The following is a 26,739-nucleotide window of genomic DNA, read 5'->3' as shown; positions in this document are numbered from 1 at the left end:
AAGCTATGAGATAAATTTGGAGATTTCAGATAGTCAAATTTGCTGATTCAAATTTTAGCCAGACCATTCTGTATGCTCAGAGGACATAAATTGCAAATCAGTACCTATTGTATTTGAGGATCAGTTGCTACAAATGGAATTTCCAAGTCTATTGTGACAAATCTTCTCTTTAAATCCCCTTTGAATACAGTTTTCCTTTGGGGAAACAGGTTGATACAGAATAGGAATGGAGCATTGTGCTCTCCCCATGATCTCTTAACCTCTTATCTCTTAGCAATAAACCCACTCCTTCTTTTCCCCACTTCTGACTAGTAACAAAGCCAACCCCCCTTTTATTGCTGTTAGATTTCTTGCAGTTAGTTTTAAGTCTTAGTTCAATAAAAGAAAAAAAACACCTATGCATTCATATAAGTTTCCTAAATTTCTTCACATTTTTTTCCTTCCAATTGGAATGGGATATGATTGTTCTTTCAGTATTTAGAGGACAGAATAGTGGATAGTTGTGAAAGCTATTTGACTTCTCCTTACTATTTTAAAATCTTGCCCTTGCGGAACAATGTTTTGCTATTACTGGTAGTAGACCAGACTGGTAATGCTTCTTCAGATATATCCTCAGACTGTTAGAACTACTGTACAATGCCCTACCTTCTCCTCTGTGCTCATGGTTTTGTAGAGTAAGTTAGATTGCTTAGGCGGGGATTGAGTTGCTTCCTGTTTCTGATAAAATAAGGGGACACCAGTATATAACTGGAAGGCTTATATACCGTAGGTGTCTCTGCTTCCTTCTTTGCCTTCTTGTGTTAAGAGTATTATAAACTTTCCTCTCTCTGGGGACTGATGCAGCTTTCAAAAACATCCTCCCCTTTCATTATCAACCCTTCTCAATAGTAATAGAGGGTCTTGTGGAGGGTCTTTTGGAGCCATGAAGCTTTTCTTATGGAGGTTTCTTGCTAAAGATGACAATCTTGAAATCTGTATTAGTAGTAACAAGACCATCAGCCATGCTATACCTGGTCTTTTTACCTACCTCTGAAAAAAACAGAGATCTTGCATTAGCTGATTTATGTCCTTAACTTCCAACAATGCCCATTTAATTTGAGGGAAATCACAAGAGGCAGAGTCAGTCACAACTCTGACCCTAATGCCTCTGCCTCCTTTCATTCTAGGGACAGCAATACTACACATCATGAGGGCAGAAAAAGAAATACAAGGTAAGAAAGAAAATAATGGAATGTGGATAAAAATTAACCTAACAGTTTGACCGAAGTGGGTCTTCCTCTAGTTTAGGAGGAGAACATATGAATTAAATGATTGTATTGGGACAATGTGGGTCCTGAAACATTTTGTAAGCTAATATATAGAAAAAAAGACAAATGAAGACAAGACACAGTGATTTAGATAGAAAACAAAAGTTTTCTATAGAAATAATAAATAAAATAAAATTAATTGTAATTGAAGGCATACAAGAATTATTAATTGGGAATGAATCCCAATTTTGTTTTTTAAAATGGAGAAATATGTTGGAAAGGGAATGGACAGATAAAAAAGTACTATCTAATGCAGGAGTCCCCAACCCCTGTCCGTGAACCAGCACCAGTCTGTGGTATGCCAGAAAGCGGACTGCACATACAAGCGAAGGCCTATTCACAGAATGCAGGCAGCGCACAAAACCACGCCTCCTCCGGTTCGTGGAAAAACCCTCTCCCCAGAGAAACTTCCCAAAAGATTGTGGGGTGCTGATCTAAAAGGAAAGCATAAGTGATGAAAGATTAATGTTAGGTCAAGTGAAGTTGTAGCAATACAGTGAACAACCTCATCTTTACCTCTTTCATCTGTGGGCAGCTGATTTATCACATCCTATTAGTTGAATCAAACATCTTCTCTTTTCATTTTGTTGTTTATGTAAACAACAGCATTTTTAAAAAAATGTATGGCTGCTATGGTCATATCAGCACCTGTAGGATGTGAGGAGCTCTGGTGGCACCATAACTAGAATGCAGCATTGCAGGCAAGTTCTGCCCTTAGCCAGGAGTTTGATCGGGACCAGCTCAAGGTTGACTCAGCCTTCCAGCCTTCCAAACTTGGTAAAATGAGGACCCAAATTGTTGGAGACAATATGCTAACATTATAAAACACCCAGAGTGTGTTCTAAAACACTATGGAGCAGTATATAAGTAAGTGCTATTGCTATTAGAGCATATTTTGTGATTTGATCTGCATTTAGGAGAGTGAATTGGACGTCAGTCTCCCTAAATCACATAGGTCCATTTGTGGACTTGCTTTCTCAAAATAAAGCTTTAGATTTTCTATGTCATATTTAAGTATTAAAATAGCTATGTATAAAGCCATGAGACCTTATTCATCAACCGCCTGTGAGTAGCAGCCATGCCCAGACAAATTTACTTTTGTTTAATTTATTATTGTTTCATAACTTGCATATAAGTTCACATACAATGGGATCATGCATGGTTTGCATAGCTTCATTATTCTTTCACTATTTATTTTTGGAACTATTTGTCTGCTGTATACTTTCTTGATTCTAGATAGATTACAATCATAAAAACATAGTAATATAAACTAAAAACAACCAGTACTACGCAAAACTCTCCTATCAACCTAATCGGTATTTTGTTGATCAGAGGTTTTGAGGAAAAGTGTAATTTTAAAGCTATTTCTTAAAAAGAGGAGGCCCTCATGATCTTTTGGGGGAGGACAAGCTTTTTCAGATTGGGAGGGCTGCTACCAAGTAGTTACTTTTTGAGCTCCTTCCCCTCTAGCTGTAAGAGGGAAACTTAAAGAGCTCCTTCCTGGCTAACAAATATTGGATGGGCACAATTAGTATAGAATAGGTGACCCTGAAGATAAGAAAAACTGGAGCTATGGGATACGTTGCATAGATAATGATCAATCTCTTGAATTGGATCCAGAAACTCAACAGCAGCCAGTACAGTTCCAGCAACATAACTGCTGCTAAATTGTTTTCCAATGGGCAGTAAATAGCAGCTACATTATCCAACAGCTATAGAGGACTTAAGGGCAATCTGAAGGAGAGCAAATTGCTGTTGTCTAACCAGGACATGACAAGGCTGCTAATCATGGTTGTCAGTGCCTCCCTGTTCTAGTAATTACACAACTGGTGGACCACCAAAGCTGGTGAAAGACTTCCCTTGCAAAGTCTTCTACCTGCCACTCTAACAAAAAGGGTGAATTCAGGATAATGTGCAAGCTGTATACCTGTTCTTACAGGAAAATACAACTCATCAAGAACTGTAGATGGAAGAGCCGAGGTGGCGCAGTGGTTAGGGTGCAGTACTGCAGGCCACTTCAGCTGACTGTTATCTGCAGTTCAGCGGTTCTAATCTCACCGGCTCAAGGTTGACTCAGCCTTCCATCCTTCCAAGGTGGGTGAAATGAGGACCCAGACTGTGGGGGCGATATGCTGACTCTGTAAACTGCTTAGAGAGGGCTGAAAGCCCTATGAAGCGGTATATAAGTCTAACTGCTATTACTATTGCTATTGCTAATACTTTTACTATTGCTGCATTGTTTTAACTCTGCTACTTTTAAGCAACTTTTAAGATTCCATGCTTATCCCACAATAAGCCATTTCTTATCTAAATAAAATATTTTAAAGATAACCTTTTAAATCTATTAACTTTCTCATTTAGACAGAATTCTAAGTATTTATTCTTACAGGAGTATAATATTTTAATTTATTTTTAATTTATTAATTTTATATGCTGCCCCTCTCATTGATAAGGAGACTCTGGGCCTTATGTTGCCTCCCCATGTGTGGTTATTTGTGCTAACTTTAATATATTTCTTTAATTCTATTGATATTTTACATTGATAAGTACATTAAATGCAAACAGTTTATCAAAAATGTATGAAAATATTATGTTTAAGTGAATCAGTGTCATTTTTTCAAGTACCCAGTCTAGTCTATCTCCCTGGGTAAAATTCCCCTATCTAAGTACTAACCATGGTCTGTTGATTCAAGCTCAGTTAATTTATGACTGAATAAATAAAGAGCTAATGAAATAGGGAGCCATAAATGTATGAAGTCTAGAATAGTTCATACTACCTGCTTTGTAATTAGAGGATAAATAAATAACAGATAAATAACAGATTAACAGAGTTGGAAGGGACCTTGTAGGTCATCTAGTCCAACCCCCACCCAACAGGAGATCCTACACATTTCATATATATACATATATACATAATCATATATATATATATATATACACACACACACACACACACTCACACAATACATACATACATACATATAATTTTTAATTTTCAAAACAGACACAACACAAACAATCCTCCTTCTTTACATACTGTAGAAAGTGTATCGCTCTCTCATGTAATTTCTATGCCCACCTTCTGTTTCCTTAATCAGCTTATCTTTAATTGTCAGTGGTGTTTTCAACGATGTTGCTAATAAAATTTCTCTCTTTAAATCAATAAATTCTTTTATTTTTTCTTCTTCTGCATCTTGCCATCTGGGGTAGAGTTCCCTTCCATTTAATTCCTCTTTCTGTATTCCAATCTTTCCATTTCCAGACACAAACCAATCACCATAGATATCAGCAGATTTAATTTCTTTGTAATCATTTTTCTCTTCGGTTTTTAGGACTCTAACATCCACTTTTTCCACTTGATAAACATCTCCAACTTTTTCATCAGATTTTACTGTTAGATGCTCTAGATTTTCCAACTTCTTCTCCATCCTCTCAAATGTGTTTGATAATTTCTGAATTTCTAACAGTATCTTTTGCAAACTTAAAGTTTCTTTCTGCTGTTGACATTGTGCCATTATCTCCAGATGACAAACATGGCTGCTCTGGTTTGGAAGGTTTTTACAAGATTAAGCATAAATTCACAATAAGGTCTTATTTTCACTTTTCTCTGGTTAAAGATATACTTCAAATGAACATCTGTATGCTTTTCTTCGTATCATTCTCTATAGACAAAACAGTGAGACCTTGAAGTGCCAAGCCAGAATAATCAGTGAGGAAAGTAAAAGTGTTTTGTTTCCAATACACAAACCTCCAGCCTCTAAGTAGCAGTGCCATCTTTCCCTCTGTAGTTACAATGTTCTTTGTTACTTTTTGTATCTCTTTTATTCCAAGTTAAAAAAAGTCAAATTCTTAAGTGAAATAGAGAAGAAAAGGGGAAAAACACATGCAGTAATGAAGAAGGAGAATTTTAGTCCATAAGTTGCAAAAAATAATAAAAAAGAAGAAGAAAACTTAATCCATTGGGTTTAAAAGGCTTGCATAAATTCCATCCATGAAAATAACATTTAAAAAGTAAGATAACCCACTGTCCAAAACCATTCAAAGCTCAATTCCGCCGCTTATTTCTTCTGTTCTCAAATTTAAATTAACTTTAAGTTTTTTATAGGCAGTCTCTTTTAAAATGGTAAAAATTCCTCACCAGCTGGAAACACTTTCTCTTTCTGTCCCGACTTCATCAGCCTGGTGGCTGGACTTTTTGTCGCCGGCTTGAAGAACTTCTCTTGGATGGATCAGGGACTTTGCGATGTCCCTGAGATCAGCAAGATGTATTCTTCCTGTTAAACCGTCTCTGTGGGACGGTTTAGGTCCAAATGGACCACCCAGCAGCAAAAGTTTTGGCTGCAGTCTCAGAGCATCAAGACCGCATGTCCGTATCGTTCTGACGTTGGCTCCTCTTCCAGACCCTACACATTTCTGAGAGATGGCAGTCCAGTGTCTTCTTGAAAGGTTCCAGTGATGAAAGCTTCTGAACTGATACTACAGCCTCTGAAGGCAAGGATAGAAAGTGATCAAAGTGTACAGTATCTTCCCATTTCACCACAGTCAGATAGATTGATCTTTACTCACTTTTATCATGGTCAGAGAGTTACTGTGAGGATTTAAAAGGAAAAGATACATACCCAACCAATTGGGTTTTTAAATAAGTAAATAATATAAAATAAAATAAAAATACCTTGCTTAAAGTTGCTTAAAAACAGACTGGGATTTTAAGTTAAAAAACATACACTCATCTGGGATAATTCCAATTATCAATAAGTATTAGAATGTAATTTATGTGAACATAAACATTCGTATGAAACACAGTGCTGTATAATATATATTGTAACATATATTTAAATATTCATGCTGATAATACCAAATATTATTTACTAAAACATACTAAAATTATTCTGTTTTATCTTTCAGGAAAAAGTCATCTGCACCAGTATAGAAGCCTGAACAACTATTTCATGATGAACATAGATGATGAAGAAAATATGAGTAAGGTGTACTCAGTATGGTTTCTGCAGAGTACTTTTGTTAAATTCCCTTTCATAGAGAGAAAATCTCCTTTCAGGTTTTTAATGAAATGAGGATTTTTTCTATTTTTTGTTGCATGCAGTAAGATACAGTGTCAGCATTTAAGCACAAGGAGCAGTCTCTGAAGTGTACATTAGTACCACTGAATATGTGGTCTATTTCCTTCACTTAAAGATTTAGTTGCTTTGGTTTGAATGAATATAAAGAATGCATATTCACTGATAATTAGGTCCCCTTGAATTTGGTAAATTAGTTAATCTTAGCTTATTCATTCATTCATTCATTCATTCATTTATATAGTTAGTTAGTTAGTTAGTTAGTTAGTTAGTTAGTTAGTTAGTTAGTTAGTTAGTTAGTTATATTTCATATTTCTAGACCAGGGGGCATGATGTCTCAACAGTTAAAGACACTGAGCTTGTCAGCTGGAAAGCTGAATGCCATACAATGGGGTGAGCTGCTGTTCCTCCCCCAGCTCTTACCCACCTAGCAGTTTGAAAGCATGCCAATGTGAGTACATTAATAGGTATCACTTTGATGGGAAGGTGATGGTATTCCATATGCCTTTAGCATATAGCCATGTTAGCTGCATGACCACAGAAAATGTCTATGGACAATGCTGACTCCCTCAGCCAAAAAATAGAGAAGAGCATCACCTCCTAGAGTTGGACACAACTGGACAAGGGAAACTTATTTCTAGACCTCCCATCTCCCTCGAGGAAGGGCTCTATTAACTACTAAAGAACATTCGTATTGAACTCTTTGAGTTTATAAGTAGGCATGCATTCAATTATGCTCTTATTCTTGATCAAATTATATGCATAACTTTGTTTTTATTTATTTTTTAAACTTTGTTATACCTGGTTTTCTGTTTCTTCTAGTTTTTAAAACCAGTTTTACCCCTTCTAGACAAGCATAAGATATTGAATATAAAAAGTTGTAGATCATCATTTATTTCTGTGAAACTAGCAACATTTTTGTTAAACTATTACGTTCAAAGTCATCTGATTATCATACAATAATTATGATAATCATAATTATATTTTATTTATATAATCATCATAATACAATTATTATGTTCTTACAATTTTAAAAAAATATTTCAGCCATTTTTATCAAGATTTCACAAAGCTTGCTATAGAAGCTATGATTACTGTAGTCTTTTGTTGTTCAGGGCTTTAGCTAGCATTTTTCTTTCTGCAGAGATGTGAAATAACTGCAGAGATGTATAGTATCCCTGTTCCCATATTTAATTTATGTACATCTGAGAAAAAAATAAAATATTTTGAGAAACATTTCTTACAAGAAGATTCTTTAATACATTTGAAATGCCAATATCACTTATTTGGGTTCTGTGTTACAAAGGAAACCCTGTCTCACCTACTAATTTTTATTACAGAGATCTAGGTAGCTTGCAGTAAGCCAACAGCAACTAGATGTGGGGTCAACATCTGTAAAGAGGTGAACTTGGTCTTCGGATCTAAACCCTACTCCTTTTATGCATATGTATATTCTAGATTAGATGAGCTTTGCCTTCCAGAATCAGAAAACAAACTCTTCTCTGCTTCTAGAAAAAGATATGAGGCTCTAGATTTTATTTCCTGTCTCAGTAAGGAGCAGATTCTCCCAAGTTCTGAGACCCACAAAAAAAAAAAACCCCGTTTAGACTATAGGGCTGAATGGGAGTGAACAGAATGATCCTATTAGATCCTCTACTAGTCTGGGTTGTGCATGTCATATAAAGGGAACTTTCAGTTTTATGCTATATCATTAAAAATAGAACTTTCCTTGAGGTAACTAAAATAGCTCTCCACATCCTATCCATTGCATGCAAAATTTAATGTATATTTTTCATTTTTATTTTAAAAAGTGAGTTTTCTGAGTACTCTTTGTTTGTGTGTCATGAGTTTTGTATTTTATTTTTGACATGCCAAAAGAAATATTAAATATATTTATTTTAGATTATAGTATTAAATAATATATTTTAACTGATTGCTATTGTTCTGTAAATATGACTTTGTCCTTCATTTGACAAAAGCTGCAAAATCAGAGGATTTATAAAGAGAGATCTCTTATTACCAGGGAGAGAATCATATATATTTTCTGCAAAATCAATAGGCTCATGATACCACTAGGTTTTCCATTTTTTATATGTGTGTATGTGCATCTTGGTTTAAACGTTAACACTGAATTACTTTTGTTCACTTATATATCAGTAGATCTTTCTATGTTATAGCATAATGGTAAACTATATTTGTGGGTTTAAACTTACCTGTTAAAATTGCATGTATGAAAACGTCTCATTCAATATTGATAGAAGGGGGTTGCAAATAAATACTGAAAAGGAAAAAGAGACTTTTGTAGGCTAAATAAGATTTATATTTTAATACAATTTCCTTTTTTAAACTTTAAAATAGCTATTGCTATTTTACAATTACAATTTACAAAAACCTATTGCTGTTTGTACAATTAATTTCTATAATGATGTTGTTGCTACTATTGTCCACTTTGGTAAGAAATTATACTGGAAGAGCAGGTTCTTATTTAGTTAAATTTTCTAATCATATTTTAATTTCATATTTTAATGTTTATTGTGACTTACAGCAATATGAATTGGCCTCTTCTGCCGGATTGTTCTCGGATTCCTGCCCTGTATTAAATGAAAAAGACCTTAAATATTGGGCTGTTATAGAAATGCTGAAATATTAATTAATCTCTCTCTTGTTTATTTTAAAGGGCCTATGGACATGCATATTTATCTTAATACAAAACAAATTCAAAAATATTTTCTAACAACTCAAAAGGTTGATGGTAAAAACATTCCTTTGGTCCAGTGATAATCAAATTCACATATTTGACAGTCCAGCTTGAAACAATCTGAAACTTTCAAACTATTTGATTGAAATTTTTATTGGGACAAAAATGTTCTAAACATGTACAATCTCCAAATTATATCATATGAATATAAATGTGCTTTATCTCAATACGATCTGTCAGATTGTCCCTTGAGGTAAAATATCGGATATAGTGAAACATATTACAAAGGAAATTGTTTTTAGAAATGCAAAACTTTATTTTATTTTCCTTTATTGTAAAAGTATTATTTCTTGCTTTTTAACTTGTATGTTTTACCAATCTCTTTCTATCCAGCTTCTTCTAATTTTTTGTTCTTTTGAGCACCGAAAGGAGTAACCTATCAAGCTTTTGTTGGAGGATGTTATAAATGAAAATTTAATAGCCATTCCATCAGCTTTGTCAACTAGGTGAAGTGGTGTGTGCATGTTTTAATTACTAGGTTTAAAACAAATTTAAATATGTTATCCAGGAGATCAAATGTTTGCATGTGTAGCAGGCATTTAAATTTTTTAAATCTTTAGAATATTTTTCTCCAGCAAAACCCAATATTACTTTTCACTGGATTCCTTGCAGCATTTAGCTACATCAAATTAAAAATGTGGTGTCTTATTTTTTTTTTAAAAAAAGCAATGAATTACTGGGTTACAATTAAGGCTTTGACATTTAATACAGTATCTTGTTTTAACAAAAGAATAATAACATAGAAAAAATATTTAAAAATCATGGAAGATTACGGTCTGCATTACTATATATACTGTAAGTATAAAATTCACATCATTTTTGCAGTACTGTAGTGTGTATCGTAAGGTTTGTAGCTTGAAGATAATTGTTGGCAATCCTTTGCAGCATTTAAAGACTACTTAACTCAAGATTATGTTTTAAACTATTTATTTAATAGAGGTATATCCAACTTGACAGCTTAAATCCTCAAAATAGGTCATTGCTGTCTTTTTGTTTGTTTGCTCAATATCACAGAGCAACTAGTGACAGATAACTCTGCGATAAGAGAAAGGACACTTGAGCAGCAGAAAGTGCCCTAAATTTTCTTCATTGGGACTCATTTTCGGAATTAAAAGGAGCCTTCCTTCTTTGCCCTCACCTGCCTACAAATGGCGAGGTTACCAGAGCTGGTAGAGCTATGTGTGAGCTTAACTCATGACAATAGCCCTAGAAAGAGTCAAGAAGCCAAAATGTCTATTAGAGAATTGCCACTAAATAAGCTTTAAAAAGCATGAAAAGGGGGTTGCAGTTGGAGTAGAATATCCTACTCTTCTTAGGAAGTACTCCAGGAAATAAGAGGAAGTGAACTTTCTCCTGTCCAATAATATTTAACTTCCGTTGTTTGTCTAGTGACCTGCCTATATTGTATGCTTTTGACATCTGCCTTTAAATATTAGTCTGTTTTTCTGCTATTTCATTAATCTTTTTTTCTTTTTTATAGAGCCTTTTTAATTTTATTCAACTGTTAACATATATTTCATTAGTATAATTCTAACAACCTAATCCAATCTATATAGTGTCATAATATCTTATGATGTCTGTGTTGGAAAGATTGTTCTTTTATACATTGAGTTTGGGGTGATAGCTGAAAAAATGTTTCATACTATGTTAAATCTACACATAATTACCTGTATTAAGTTTATCTGTTAGATATTCTAGTTAATGTTAATTACTTCATTTCACTCTAAGTCCATTTGTATGTTTTCATGGTATAATCTAGCATTAGCTGATAGTAATACTAACTCATAGGAAATCTGTTGGGTAATTAAAGCTTTATTTTTTTCATGCCAGATATATTGATCCTGTGACACGCTCTTCTTCTGCCTATGATTTTTCCCCTATAACCCCATAGTCCTATATTCCAGACATGTGTGCAGTTTTAACATGTTTTGCTCATTATATTTTGTCCTGTAGTGGTAATTTATGTTTCCATTCTCTTGTACAGAATAGAGTGGGGATTATTATGCATATAACTGAATTTTGTTATTTACCCTTTTTCAGTCTGATTATACATCTTTGCCTCTTTAATACCTATAGATCAAATTAAATTGCAATATTTTTCCTTATAATATACAGATTAACAGCAGTTTATAATATTCAGGGATTCTAGGGATTCAAATTGAAAGGAAATAAGTAGAAATAATGGATGTGTTTAAAATAGAGATGGTAAATAAGTATGAATGTGGTCATGTCATAATGACATATATTCATAAACTAATTCATTCTGTCAAATTTGCTCCAAATTTGTTTTTTAAAGCAATCACAAAACCAGGGAATTTTCATTTATGATACTCCCTAACATGCCCATTTTGCATCCATTCTTCCCTAAGAAAGTGTTGATATAAAACTATCCTCTCTGTTTCTATGTCTTTGCCTCTTTCCCTTTCGCCCACCCCATATCAGGGGTGGGTTTCAAAAATTGTTCGAACCACCTCCGTGGGCGTGGCCTCCTTTGGGGAGTGGCTTGCCGCCCATGTGACCGGATGGGAGTGGCTTGCCGCCCATGTGACCGGATGGGAGTGGCTTGCCGCCCATGTGACCGGATGGGAGTGGCTTGCCGCCCATGTGACCGGATGGGAGTGGCTTGCCGCCCATGTGACCGGATGGGAGTGGCTTGCCGCCCATGTGACCGGATGGGAGTGGCTTGCCACCCATGTGACCGGATGGGAGTGGCTTGCCGCCCATGTGACCGGATGGGAGTGGCTTGCCGCCCATGTGACCGGATGGGAGTGGCAGATTACGTGGGATGTGTTTGCACAACAGTGGAAAAACAGAGATATGTAAATGAATAAATATTACAATGTGCAGGAATAAATAAATTGACAATTAAAATCAAGAAGGCTTTGAATACTTTTTCACGTGGGATTGGTTTTAGCTATTGCCAACTAACGGAAACAGGAATTAGAAAGCCAAAAGTATGAAAGAAAAGACCAATTATGTAAAGAAAGGTCCCTAAAATGTATAAGGAAATATTACTAGATCATTATTAATGCGTAGATAACTGCGGGACATTACACACACACACACACACACAAACTATGATGGAAAACACAAAAAAATAAGAACAACCCCCCCCCCCAAGACTGCGAATGAAACCAGGTTTTTTTTCCCTAAGCCTAAGGACAGGAAAGACAAAGCCACTGGAATAAAAACCATCAAGGCATTGCGGGCAATTTTAAAGGACAGGCATTCACAGAACCATCAACCACCTCAGAATTACCTAAACAATGAGGGTGAAACACACTAAATCTGATTTTCTAGGATACATACACTTAGCGACCATGTTTCACACTTAGCGACCATGTTTCACACTTAGCGACCATTTTCACACTTAGCGACCATTGCAGCATTCTCATGGCCACGCGATCAAAATTTTGATGCTTGGCAACAGATTCGTATTTATGCTGTTTTCAGTGTCCTGGGGTCCTGTAATTGCCTTTTGTGACCTTTTGACAAAGTCAAATGGGGAAACCAGATTCACTTACTTATGTTAGTAACTTGTCAGCTGCAGTTATTCACTTAAGAACTGTGGCCAGAAAGGTGGTATAGTGACCAAAGTTACAATGGCATTGAAAACAGTGACTGATGACCATGTTTCACACTTAGCGACCATTTTCACACTTAGCGACCGTTGCAGCATTCTCATGGCCACGCGATCAAAATTTTGATGTTAGATCCCAAGGTTTCAGTAAAACTATTCAATCATAATTAGTTTCATGCATTAGGATTATTTCAAAGCACAAGCAATAATTCATATTTCATTTCAAACTATGCCAACACACAATAACATAAATGAAACCATTACTAATATTCCACACACAATAAGTTACAATAAAACTATTATAAAAAATTCAATGCACAATACATTTCAAAGTATTGAGTGAAGAATACTTTAAAAAGGTTTATTTTAATTTATTTTGGATAGAATCTTTTTTTAAATCGTCTAAGACGATTTAAAAAAATATTATATCCAAAATAAATTAAAGTAAACCATTTTAAAGTATTCTACACTCAATACTTATATGTAAAACTATTATAAAAAATTCTATGCATTAAATAAAATATTTTAAAATACATTAAAATAATAATTAAATAAAACCGGGCCACTTACCAGCAGCAGGCAGAATCAGCAGCACTCCGATGCGATGGATGGATCCTCGTCGCGATGGCAGGCAGCAGGAACAGGTAAGAAACCTGACTGGAGGGACAAGGCTAGGTAAAGTCACTTAGGTTGCCTGGCATGCTTAGCAAGCCAGGCGAGGGTAGAGGGGAGGTGGGGGGCTTGCTTCCCTAGCGAAAACTAGACGGTCGCAGCCACGGCCACGCGTAGTACGCGAGGCCGCGGCTTTTGCAGGGGAAGGCCTGGAGGACTTCCCTTTCGCAAGCGAGGCCACGGCGGCGCCGGCGCCGCCCGCACCACACGGAGGCGGCCACGCGTAGTACGCGAGGCCGCGGCTTTTGCAAGGGAAGGCCTGGAGGACTTCCCTTTCGCAAGCGAGGCCGCGGCGGCGCTGGCGCCGCCCGCACCACACGGAGGCGGCCACGCGTAGTACGCGAGGCCGCGGCTTTTGCAGGGGAAGGCCTGGAGGACTTCCCTTTCGCAAGCGAGGCCGCGGCGGCGCCGGCACCGCCCGCACCACACGGAGGCGGCCACGCGTAGTACGCGAGGCCGCGGCTTTCGCAAGGGAAGGCCTGGAGGACTTCCCTTTCGCAAGCGAGGCCGCCGCGGCGCCGCCGCCGCCCGCACCACACGGAGGCGGCCACGCGGCCTACGCGAGGCCGCGGCTTTCGAAAGTGAGGCCGCCCCCCCCAACGACCAGAAGATGGCCACGCGTAGTACGCGACGCCGCGGCTTTCACGAGGGAAGGCCTGGAGGACTTCCCTCGCAAAAGCTAGGCGGCTACCGGCGCCCCCCCACCCGAAAGCGGCCACGTGGCCTACTCGAGGCCGCGGCTTTCGCAAGCGAGGCCGCCGCCGCCGCCGCCACCCGGAGGCGGCCACGCGGCCTACGCGACGCCGCGGCTTTCACGAGGGAAGGCCTGGAGGACTTCCCTCGCGAAAGCTAGGCGGCTACCGGCGCCCCCCCACCCGAAAGCGGCCACGTGGCCTACTCGAGGCCGCGGCTTTCGCAAGCAAGGCCGCCGCCCCCACCACCCGGAGGCAGCCACGTGGCCTACGCGACGCCGCGGCTTTCACGAGGGAAGGCCTGGAGGCCTTCCCTGGCGAAACCTAGGCCGCTACCGCTGCCACCCCTATCCCCCCCCAGCTTCCTACCGCCGCTACCACCGCTGCCGTCGCCACCGCCCACCCGAAGTCCCGCCGCTAGCGTCCCGAGTCTTGCCGCCAGGGCTTGGTTGCTTACCTGTGGGGAAAGCAGCAAGCTCCTGGAAGGCGAAGGGAAGGCGTGAAGCGCGAAACGAGGCGTCTCGGCAACAAACAAACCCTTTGGAAAAGACTCTTTGAGAGAAAGATTCTTTTCAAAAGAGGAATGTTAGCCGTTGGCGCCACACTTTTAAACGAAGCCAGCCCGCTCACTGATTGGCTGGACTCCAGCCAAACAGTGAACGGCAGGCTGCGCTTAGTCCAGACGGGCGGGGGAGCGCGCGACAGGGCCCAGGACCGGTGTTCCCGGAAGTTCCTTACTTCCGGGTTCACCGACGAACCGGATCGTGCGATCCGGTGCGAACCGGTAGGAACCCAGCCCTGCCCCATATGTACAGTATGTATGTCTATATATGTTTGTGTGTGTGCGTGTGTGCATCGTAATTTTATCAAGGTAATACATTAGTATAAAAAAATTAAACTGAGAAATATCTACTCATGTCATGAAAGATTGTACTTTGATGGAGATCAAAGTGTGATGTATTTCTTTTATACACTTTATTTAGTTTTATAAGACAGACAGGATAATATCTTTTCCTCCTTTCAAATTCTTCCTCTTTCTTTCCATGCATTAAGTGTGGTTACAGATTGAGTTCTGAAAAAGCTTTTCCTGTACTAGTCTATCTTTTCTATCTTTCCATCCTGCAGTGGCTTTAGGATTCCTGAAGGTCATTTTTTGTGTATGTGTTGTTAAAAGAATCAGAGACTATTATTATCTTCATTTTTCATGGAATGTATCTATCTTCGTTAGAGACTAGTTTCTGTATAGCTCTATTTTCCAGTTTATGCTTTCAGCATACATAATAGATATTGATGTTTCTAAATAAATACCCAATTAAAAGACTACAGACTAACTCCTGGTAGTTAGTTCTCCAAGCAAGCATAGTTATAGATATCAGAAAAATATATTCCTAATAAAGATGGCTCTTTTTTTAAAAAAAAAGTGTGTCCTAAATTTTACTTGAAACAGTCATATGCCATGCTTCCCCAAAAATAAGACAGGGTTTATTTACTTTTGACCCCAAGTAAGCACTTGGCTTTATTTTCGGTAAGGTTTTATTATAATGCCTTCATTAGTACATTCAGCATTAATATGAAGGGAAACTTAATGGCCAGGTAAATATTCATCTGTGTAGAGGAGCTCATGTATATAAGGCTCCTCAGAGGAATGCTGAAAGTTAAAGTCTGTAGGGAAGTTTGGTATCAGGACTACAATTTGAAGGACTAAATTGTCAGTCATTTTTTTTTCCAAAGGAAAAAAATTCTTCTTTGTGATAGAGATGAGCAAATAGCTTGATTCTAGAAAGATTGACTCAACCTTCCATACTTCCGAGGTTGGTAAAATGAGGAGCCAGATTGTTGGCAGCAATATGCTGACTCTGTAAACTGTTTAGAGAGGGCTGCGAAGCACTGTAAAGCGGTATATAAGTCTAAGTGCTATTGCAAGTGGAAGATGTCTGATAGTTTGTTTTCATTTTAGAATTAAGAATATCATTTATAATATATTTTAAAATATACTTTAATATTTTAATAGCTTCTCTGCTTTTGGAATGAGCACAAAATGTTTAAATAATTTGTGTATATGGTTAATCAATGAATAACAATAATAATATTTGAGCACACATCACTTAACCTGTTGCAAAGGTAGATAAAGGAATCTCTAAATTTTACATTTACAAGGTCCTGCAATGAAGGCATTGTAAGTTACTCTTTCTGGGCACCACAGGTTCAGGCAGCACTGATATTAAAGAGAACCGCAACATGGACAACATTCCACCTAAAGATGGGACTGTGCAAGGTGCTGGGGAGGGGAATCAGCTCCCTAATGGTGGAGGCACTAGCAGCAGGAAGCGGCCGTTGGACGAGGGAAGCAATGGCCATTCCAAGTTCCGCCCAAAGAAGAAAAAGAAAACTCCAGGTCCAGTGCTGCCCAAGAATGCCCTGATGCAGCTAAATGAAATCAAGCCTGGCTTACAGTACAAGCTCCTCTCCCAAACTGGACCAGTTCATGCTCCAATTTTTGTGATGGCAGTAGAAGTTAATGGGCAGATGTTTGAAGGGTCTGGCCCCACAAAAAAGAAAGCAAAACTCCATGCGGCTGAGAAAGCTCTGAGGTCCTTTGTGCAATTTCCTAATGCATCAGAAGCTCATCTAGCAATGGGTAGAACTCTTTCGGTAAATACAGACTTTACTTCTGACCAAGCCGATTTCTCAGACACCCTCTTCAATGGGTTTGAAAATCCAGTTCAGTCTGACCATTCCTTTTACTTGGAATCCAATGGAGATGGTTCCTTTACCTCCAGTCCAGATTTCAGCCTCTCATCTGTTGTGGCTAGTAGTTTTATCCAGTCATCTCTCCCTGCCCCATCACCATATGCATCAACCAGTGGGAAGAATCCAGTGATGATACTAAATGAACTTCGACCAGGGTTAAAGTATGAATTTATTTCAGAAAGTGGAGAGAGTCATGCTAAGAATTTTGTAATGGCTGTGTCAGTGGATGGCCAAACGTTTGAAGGTTCTGGACGGAACAAAAAACTGGCAAAGGCTCGGGCAGCTCAGTCAGCTCTCGCATCTTTGTTTAATATGCAGCTGGACCAAACACCATCTCACCAACCTATTCCTAGTGAAGGCCTCCAGTTACACTTGCCACAGGTGAGAAAAACGGTACAGGGTATTCATGATGCAAATGTTTACGGTGCTGGGATTGTTTTCATTGTAATTCCAATTAAACATATCTGGAAAGCTATAACATTCTTGTATACTACTAATATATTTCTGCCAGGTCTCTTAATTATATTTGTGTTTAATGCTGAGGAAAAGTTATGATTTTTAATTCCTGAGAATATCTTATCTTATATTGCTAAGAAAATAGGCATAGTAATCCTGAGCCTTAGGTATGATTTGATAAATTCTATTTTTGTGCAAAATGAAACATGTTTAAGATAGGGTGGAACTACTATTATAATATTGTTTTGTCAATATGAACAAACATCATACCAATGTTGCTTGCCAGAAAGCCATGGTAATTTGAATAACTTAATAATGCCTTGCTAAAATCAACTGGTAAAGCACGTAACTGCTTCTAGATAGGCAAGACTTGAGATGACTCATCTAAGTGATTGTAGTCACTTCCTTATAAGCATTTCACTTTGTATGCTGCTTTGTATGCATTGCAGTGTTGTATGCCAACACTGGTATTCGGTCACCCATTGCATCTTTTCCCCCATAGATGTGAATGTCCGCTATTTCTTTAAATAAAGAATAGCTCTCAAACACATTGTTTTCCCTGACTGCACATGATAATAATGAAGGACACTGCTTGTACCATCACCAGATCAAATGTTAGTTATCCATTTAGGAGGTAAAACTGCCCTGTCTCTGTTCCTAGACATATTAGAATTTTGGGACATTTGGATCCCTTTAGGGTTATAGAGTCCAATGTTGCTATAAATGGCAGTCCTCTGTATAATTTTACAAACAACACTTGTTCTCATTGTTTCTGTAATGCCTCTTAGTACTACATGGCCACCGGCTGATTGCAGAGGTAAGGCCAAGAATCCTGGAATGCTGAACCAAGAGCTGTCTGAACCATTGGAGATGTTGCCACCAGTGTCTTTTTGTCTTGCTAAATCTTTGTGAGACTTTTGAGGCAGGAAAGAAATGTCTATATTCTACTTCAGTGCATCTTTGCTCATAGATTTAATTTAATTTGTTTGTAAAGTGTGCTACTTGTTTATTGAATGGCTAAGAATGAGATACAATTTAGCCTAAATAAATTAAGTTTAAACAGCTATATTAAAGCATTAGAGTTAAAAATAATAAAAATAAAATATCAGAAATATGTAAAACCTTAAGCATAGCAGCAATGAAAAACCAAAGTTCTGAAAAGATTTTGTAACTGATTGGGGGTTGGGGGAAGGAGTGTAGTAGACAGTACACCTTTGGGAGACACACTTTACAGGTTGAGGAAAAGGTATATATCAGAAAGTTTGCTCCCAAGTTGCTATCTATGTAAAGACACATTAAGTAGACTCATCAAAGGGGAATTAAGTATGCACAAGAAAAGCTCCTTCAAATAATATAGGGCCTAAAGAAATAAAATTCTAAAATCTCAATCCCATTTTTTAATTAAATTCATTGTGTTACAGTTGTCCTATTCATCAGTTGTCCAGCTACTTTTTCAAATGTACTGAGTCATCCCAAGACAGCCCAGAGCATATCATATCAGTTCTGCAGTTCTAGATTGGTTGGCCTCTACAACCTCCAAATTTCCCATAAAAATAAACCCAGCAAATGAGCAAGGCAGTTTCATTGTTCAAATCAGGCCCAAATCCCTGGAAATACTGAAACATTCCATTGCTCGTTAGCCAAAAGCTCAAGATGTATAGAATTCCACCCCCACCCCCAACTGCTGAATAATTATGTGAATAAGAATGAAGGGGGGAAATTAAAATTGCATGGAGTTCATTTTCATAATAGTGCCATAGCATGATTATATATTTCCCATTATTAATACTTGAAAAAATAATATGAATAGTTTGATATTGATCATCATACAAATATATTTCTGAAAAAGTTGCCAAGGAAACTGCAGAAACTTGTCCAAGGAGTGGCCAGGAGTCAAGGATGACTGGAAGGCACATACATACATATCTACATAAAATCAGAGATAAAGGAATCACAAAGTTTATTATGTATACTCGGTGTTGTTGGATGTTATGGCATTCTTGCAATTTTAAATGTAAAATTTTTTAGAATAGACAATTCTAGGAAAAACTTGATGTATATTAGCCCAATTCAGTTGGCGCTTACTGCTTGATATTATGGAAAATCAAGTTACGGTTCTTAGAATATGAAATCTAAAATAATAGTATTTTCTAACAATTAGAAATACACTATTTGTTTTAATGGATTTAGCAGTAAATTATCAGTTTTTCTTTTTGACAGTTAATAATATTGTGTTGTTTTAAAAGGGGAGATTATTTGAATGGTTAAAAAATGGAGAATTTGTAATAGTTTTTATCTATGTTCTGGGAGGTATTAGGGAGCAGTTGGTAAAGTAATTTCTCTTTCCTTATTGTTTGACCCCCTATTTAAACATGTTATATTTGAACTGGCCAATTCTGGATTTTGTTCAGCAACATGAAAGATCCAGCTAGTAACTAACTAAATAACTGTCAGTTTTCTGTTATGCTATTTCCTTTTTAGCATTTATTGTTTATATTCAATGTGTATTTCATAGTTCTCACATCTAATACGTAGTTTACTGTGATGATTTTAAAACTCTTCATTTGATTTTTTTTAAAGGAATCTTTTATTCTTAAGATATTTGAAATACTGTACAAACTTAGCAATTTTGTGGTTTTGATAAAAATCATAATGAATGTCTTCAATTATATGAAGTAGGACTGACCTTGCTGAAGCAGAATCTTCCTTTAAATCAGTTTTTATCCTTTTACGATTTTCTAGCAATATGTGTGTGTGTGTGTGTATGTATATGTATATGTATATGTATATGTATGTGTTGTATTTGTGCTGATAAATAAATAAAGGGAGACTAGTATAGATCTATTTCAAGCTATTTAGCTCTCATCAGCTAGCCATACCCTTACTGGGATTTGAACTTGGGCTGTATTACATATTAGGCAGATGTGTTAACCACTAAGCCACAAGGTTCTCCTTTATCAGCTGAGCCAGGGAAATAGGTATGTATTTAGTGTCTTAACCTCTGGTATGCCCAAATATGGGAGGAAGCCTACTGCTTCCTTTCTCTGTCTATCGGCTCGTCATAAGAGACCATCCAGACAGAAACCCAATATTTTTACTGTTGCCTTTGTTGTATTTGTGCTGATAAATAAATAAAGGGAGACTAGTATAGATCTACTTCAAGCTATTTAGCTCTCATCAGCTAGCCATACCCTTACTGGGATTCGAACCTGGGCTGTATTACATATTAGGCAGATGTGTTAACCACTAAGCCACAAGGTTCTCCTCCTTTATCAGCTGAGCCAGGGAAATAGGTATGTATTTAGTGTCACAACCCCTGGTATGCCCAAATATGTATATGTATATGTATGTACAAATATGTATATGTATATGCATGTATGTATGTATGTATGTATGTATGTATGTATGTATAGATAGATAGATAGATAGATAGATAGATATTCATTCTTTTTTAATTCCTTTTAATTCCTTTTAATTTTACAGTATATCTGGGTCATCATTCCAGTTTCTGATTATCTGTTCTGTTCTAAAGGATGCCATAGAACATAGCATGATAATGCAATGCAAATGGATAAATTCATTTTAACATTACAAGGACAGGTTTTTAGTGTTCATTTTTAAGTCCAAAAAGATTTGTGTTTCTGAACTGTCCAACATACCAATATATTTTTGCAGGTTTTAGCTGATGCTGTTGCACGCTTGGTCGTAGAGAAATTCAGCGATTTGACAGATAACTTTACATCACCTCATGCACGTAGAAAAGTGCTAGCCGGTGTTGTCATGACAACAGGTAAAAACAAAACAAGACCAACCTGCCATGCAACTGGGTTCTTTATCCCCTTGTTTGTATACAAAATAAAGTGATCAAGGTAAATCGATATTTCCCCTTTCTTTCCCATATTTAATAATGTGAAATCTCTTCATGCCAAAAATTATAATTAGTAATTCATATTTAATTGTAATTTCTAAATGTTATGTTTATTAATAATTTATTATAATTAATAATTAATTGGGCATGTGTACATATTATGCAAATCATTGTTTTTATTTTTAATTTTAAAGCCCTTTTTTGGCTTTGGCTTAATCATATAAATGAAGTAGTTATTTATAATAATCAAATACTATATAATCCCAAATTTAATATAATAAAAAATTAACAACAGCATTGCTATTAAATATACAATATAGCTTAAATGAATAATTGACAGTTTCACTGTTAAAATATTATAATCATGTATATTTTATCCATGATATATTCAGTACTAAAAGGATAGAGGTATTTTGACCCCAATGGACTGGAATTCACTGACTTAAATACGTTCTTTTGGTATGGCACCTATAATCCATAACACTATACTGTCCCATAAATAGAACTGATTGTTACACTAGTAAAACACATTATATATTGAAAGAGAGAGAGAGATAAATTGAACAAGGGAGAGAAAAGGAATCAGTAATGCTTCTAGAAAGTTGTGTTTTATTCATGCCCATATATATTTCAGTTAGCTAACAATTGAAATGAACAAATGTATTTATTTTAATCACATTGATTAAAAATTTATAAATAGAATGGTTATAAAAACACTTCCAGTTTAAATTTATAGTTGTCATTTCATATTTGTTCAAATTCCACAAATTAGAATCTGATACTTTAAATGATGTTGCCCATAGACAATCAAATCTCCTATCCTGAATTGCATGAAAAATTCAACATATAGTTTAATTGTTAGAAGTCACATACAACAAAAAATGCCTAAGACTGCAAGGCTGGAAGCTAAATATTTTTTCTCTAAAATTCACAAACTTTCACCTAGCCTTATGATGGCAAACCTATGGCATGCATGCCACAGATGGCACACAGAGCCTTTTCTGCGGCATATGAGCTATCACCCCAGCTCAGCTCCATCATGCATGCCTTCCACTGGCCAGCTGGTTTTCGGGTCTCTGCAATGCATGCATGGGGGAGACGTGTGTGCATGCGTGGGAGGTGGTTGGATTGCAGGAGGTTGTGCGCACATACACGGGTTGTGATGCATGCGGGGGGTCATGCACACATGCAGGGGGGAGGGGAGTACAGGGGGGTCTTGCATGCATGCGGGGGTCGGGGAAAACAGAAGGTCGGCATGCAATGCATTATGGGCATGCACGCTTTTGGCACGTAGCAACAAAAAGGTTAGCCATCACTGACCTAGCCCCACTGTATCTAATATGTATAGTTTGGATTAAATAATTATCTTAGTCAGTGTAATCTGAGTCTAGTAATGACTTAATCATATGGATATTTTCAGTCCATCCATGAAATGCACATAGCTGTATGGTTTGAGAATATAATGTATAAAATCCAGACTATGCAAATTAATAATTTGCTCAGTTTAATATGATTCCAAAATTTGAAAGGCAATCCATACAGAATTGTCTATGTATTAAATATCTATGATTATGTAAATATTTGTGATTACTTTAAAGTTCAGAATTATTTAGTTGAAATTTCACTTGTAATTTAATTATTTAAATAAATAATTATTAAATTATTTTTATTAGATAGGGTCCATTAGGCTACATATTTAAGATGGCTGGAGGGAACAAAACCTTTCTATAAGTCTTTTCTCCTGCAACTGATTTTCCAGGTACTGATGTGAAAGACGCTCAGGTTATAAGTGTTTCTACAGGAACAAAATGTATTAATGGGGAATATATGAGTGACCGTGGTCTTGCTTTGAATGATTGCCATGCAGAAATTATAGCTCGGAGATGCCTACTTAAATTTCTTTATACACAACTTGAACTACATTTAAGGTAAGTTCAAAGCACTTTTATGCTATAGAGGCAGGTTCTATCAATCACAGAATATTGTGATCATATAAATGTTTATGAAAACCTAATATACCTCATCAGATCTAATTCTGGAAAAAAATGGTTTGAGCTCATATTTTCAGATGATAGCAGTTGAATTAATGCTTCTTTCCATCTCTGAGATAATGCAGATAGGAATTCATTTTGTGTTGTTATTAGTTTTAAGAGCAGCATTCTATAGATTTTTAGGAGATTGCTCTTAGACAGGTGTGGGGGTCATCAGTCTTTCAATAACTTATAAAATAATTTTAATCTTTAAGCATTAATTTATGCTTGGCTGTATCTATGTAAGACAGCTTAAAATTTCTGGGAATTGCAGTCAGTGCAAAATGCAGCAGTTTGGCTGCTAATCAGTTAACGATACAAATATAATGTGTTACTGAATGATCAGTACATGATTGCCAGTTGCTTATAGGATACATTTTAAAACTTTAGTATAACTTTCAAAGCTATGAGTATCTGCAAGAGGCCAAAGCGGGGGAGGACATTACGTTAGGAAACATGGTCAGGGGTGTCAAACTCAAGGGACGGCGCCTAGATCTTCCCCCTGAGGTCTTCCCTCTTAGATCTGGCCCGTGGGGCCGCCCTGGAGACAGCAAAGGACTGACCTGCGGTGCCTCTGCCAGCAAAAACTGAGATCTGTTTACGCTGGCAGAGGGTTGCAGGATGCCATCGCAACCGAAAATGGAGCTCGGGAGCCATTTTCACTGGCAGAGGGCTTGGGCTGCTACAGGCACCCTCAACACGACTGATGTTGAGCTGGCCACACCACCACACTCCCCCAATGTCTAATGCAACCTTGATGTGGCCCTCAATGAAATCGAGTTTGACATTTCTGGTGTAGGTAATTGTGATTTTCCTAATGAAGTCATCATATTTATCATGATTTTAGCACTGGGACATTATACTATGGATGCTATCATTTGAAGCCTGTTTAAAGCCTAAATCCTTGGCAAGCAGGCTGGTCTGTGACTATCTGAAGGACATCTCTCTTGTTGTGAGACTTGACTAGATACAAAGCCTCAGAAGGAGATGCCATTCCCTACTATATGAGGCTCATTTATTTGGCAAGCAGGAAATCTTCTCTTCCGTTGCCCCCAAGCTATGAAATGATTTATATTCACTCTTTCTGGATTTTGTGAAGTAATATCTTTTCCCTAAACTTTTAATTGTTAACATCTGTTTAAGATGTTTATGTTGTAACCAGGGGTGGTATTCACTTACCTTCCCTACCAGTTCACAAATGTGAGCACATGCTCAGCCTTCCACGCATGTGCTTTTAATGAAAAAAAGGCCTAAATGGGATGCCATAGAGCCAAGGTGGGTAGACAGGGCCGCCCACGATTTCTGCTACCGGTTTGGGCGAACTGGTAGAATATCACCTCTGGTTGTAACTATTGTTAGGTGCCCTGAGTGCTAATTTAACTGAAAGATACAATTCAATAAATAAAAAATAAAGCATCAATTTAATGAAATAAATAATGCCTGCTGTGCACAGACTATGGCATGAGGTTCTTCTCAAGAGATTTTCTGTCTATAATGCATAATTATATGGACATTCTAGGAAACTATTAAATGCATTATTTGTAGTAGAATAACATTTTAATAGTTATATATGTATATACATATAAGGGGTTGTGACTTTAAATATATATATATGTATATGTATATGTATATGTATATGTATATGTATGTATGTGTGTGTGTGTGTGTGTGTGTGTGTGTGTGTGTGTGTATATATATATATATATATATATATATATATATATATATATATATATATATATATAGAGAGAGAGAGAGAGAGAGAGAGAGAGAGAGAGAGAGAGAATATAAAAGTCCTTATATAAAAGTAGTCCCCATTATTTTAAAATGATTCTAATATAGAGGAGCCATACTGAATGAATGGCTGAAGTAAAAACATATGCAGGAACTGAAATATACACCAGCAGTCATAAATTGACAAGGCTCCATTGGTAAACGTTGGGTGGAATTTTGAGACTGTTTCATGTGTTTCTTCTTGAGATATTACAATTAATTTTTTAAAACTATTCCAATCATATATTAAAGTGTCTGAAATATTTTGAAGCAAATTGTATGATTGCTTGTCTTCTGAGGAAATAAGAACCTTAATATCTATCATCTTAAATCCCCAAAATTATATCTGTAATAGCCTAGAAGCTTTAATATAACATTATTTTTCAACATAGGCTGACATTTGTTATAGCTGTATGACAAATGGTCTGAAATGGTATAGTTTGGACTATAGGGTTGGACTATAGGGTTGGACCAGAAGATCTCCAAAGTCCCATCCACCTCAATTTTCTATCTTCTAAATAATTTTGATGCTAGGACCATACTTTACAAAACACTGTTATAGAGAAAATAATGTCTCTTTCGTAGTATCACCAGTTGATTTAGGGATAGTCTTTGGCTGTTGAACTTACATCTATTGTAAGTAGATATATGTTTGACCCCAGTTTCCACAAGGTGGTTAAGACTATTTATGCTAAAGTTTTCCCCTGATTTTCACTTATGAGATGAAAGTCTTTTGTGCTTGATGAAGGACGAAGTTTTCTTGTTGAATTTATTTTGCAGAACTCCTCATGGAGAATTTTTGAGAATTAAGATTGGTAATGCATATTATAAAATTAATATCTTTCTGGATATGTACTACACTGAAAATACATTTTTATTTATTGTCTTCATTTACATTTCCAGAACAAATAAGTCAATAGGACATAGAGACAGCGGCAAAACTGATATAAAATTTTCTAAAGCTACTGGAACAATCATAGAAAGATTTTTAACATTGGGTTAAACAGAAACTTAGGTTTTAAGCAAATTGAATGTAAAATAACCAAAACAGATAATTTGTTCTTAATTTTCTTTATTTATAGTGTTATTGTACTAAACAAATTAAAGGAAAGTATGAATATATTCAACAGTATTAAAGAAATTTACTTCAAACTTAATCATAATAACAATGGAGAGGGAGAGAAGTGACTTGAAAATTGTTATAAACAGAAAATTACATTATAAACAGCATATTCTGAATTTCTCATTATTTAATGTGGCCTTTCATTGATATAAAGGAAATTCAAATTAATCTATAGGTCACAAAAAGAACTAATACCAGTTTTACCAATTTACTTCAATTGCCTATAAAAATTATTGCATAAGAACCACAAGACTTTTTAAGCCTACTATAGAAATCAGAGTTACTGTGGCATAATAATTAAAGTGTAGAATTGGCATTAGCTCTGAGGAAAGTCAGGTTCAAGTCCACTCTCAGCCACAGAAGCTCACTGGATACCTTTAGACCAGTCAATGTATGCTAGCTCAATGTATATTATAGGTTTCTTTTTGTTGAGACAAATGTTAAGGGGAAACAATGGAAACAGCAGAGGCATGTGGACCAAATTGTCCAATGTAAGTATCCTAAGTTCAATACTATATGTTGCATATATCTCCTACTTGATGCATGCAAGCAAGAACCTGTTGGCTTGCAAGATAGTCTGGCTTAAATTGAATAGTGAGAACATGCTTGCGGCGTACTGGCCAAAATGTCCTCCCCAAATAGACATTATTACAT

General features: G+C 36.7%; 1 protein-coding gene across 3 annotated transcripts in view; it reads left to right on the top strand.

Moving 5' to 3' along the window:
* The window catches only part of ADARB1 (adenosine deaminase RNA specific B1), a 66,017-nt gene that overhangs the window by 26,342 nt on the left and 12,936 nt on the right, over nucleotides 1–26,739 (top strand). The window contains exons 2-6 of one of the 3 annotated variants that reach the window (XM_032213104.1): nucleotides 1,167–1,211; nucleotides 6,213–6,287; nucleotides 16,288–17,216; nucleotides 20,967–21,081; nucleotides 22,919–23,087. In XM_032213104.1, coding sequence (XP_032068995.1) covers nucleotides 1,187–1,211; nucleotides 6,213–6,287; nucleotides 16,288–17,216; nucleotides 20,967–21,081; nucleotides 22,919–23,087 — 1,313 coding nt within the window. In that variant the 5' untranslated portion in view covers nucleotides 1,167–1,186. Of the gene's footprint in view, nucleotides 1–1,166; nucleotides 1,212–6,212; nucleotides 6,288–16,241; nucleotides 17,217–20,966; nucleotides 21,082–22,918; nucleotides 23,088–26,739 lie in introns of those variants that run through there. The other 2 variants (XM_032213106.1, XM_032213107.1) reach the window with 2 other exon arrangements.

Source organism: Thamnophis elegans, chromosome 3 (genome assembly GCF_009769535.1).
Source record: "Thamnophis elegans isolate rThaEle1 chromosome 3, rThaEle1.pri, whole genome shotgun sequence".
NCBI classification, from domain to species: Eukaryota; Metazoa; Chordata; class Lepidosauria; order Squamata; family Colubridae; genus Thamnophis; species Thamnophis elegans.
Note: the sequence above shows the minus strand (reverse complement) of the source record. Positions and strands in the feature narration are given on the sequence as shown.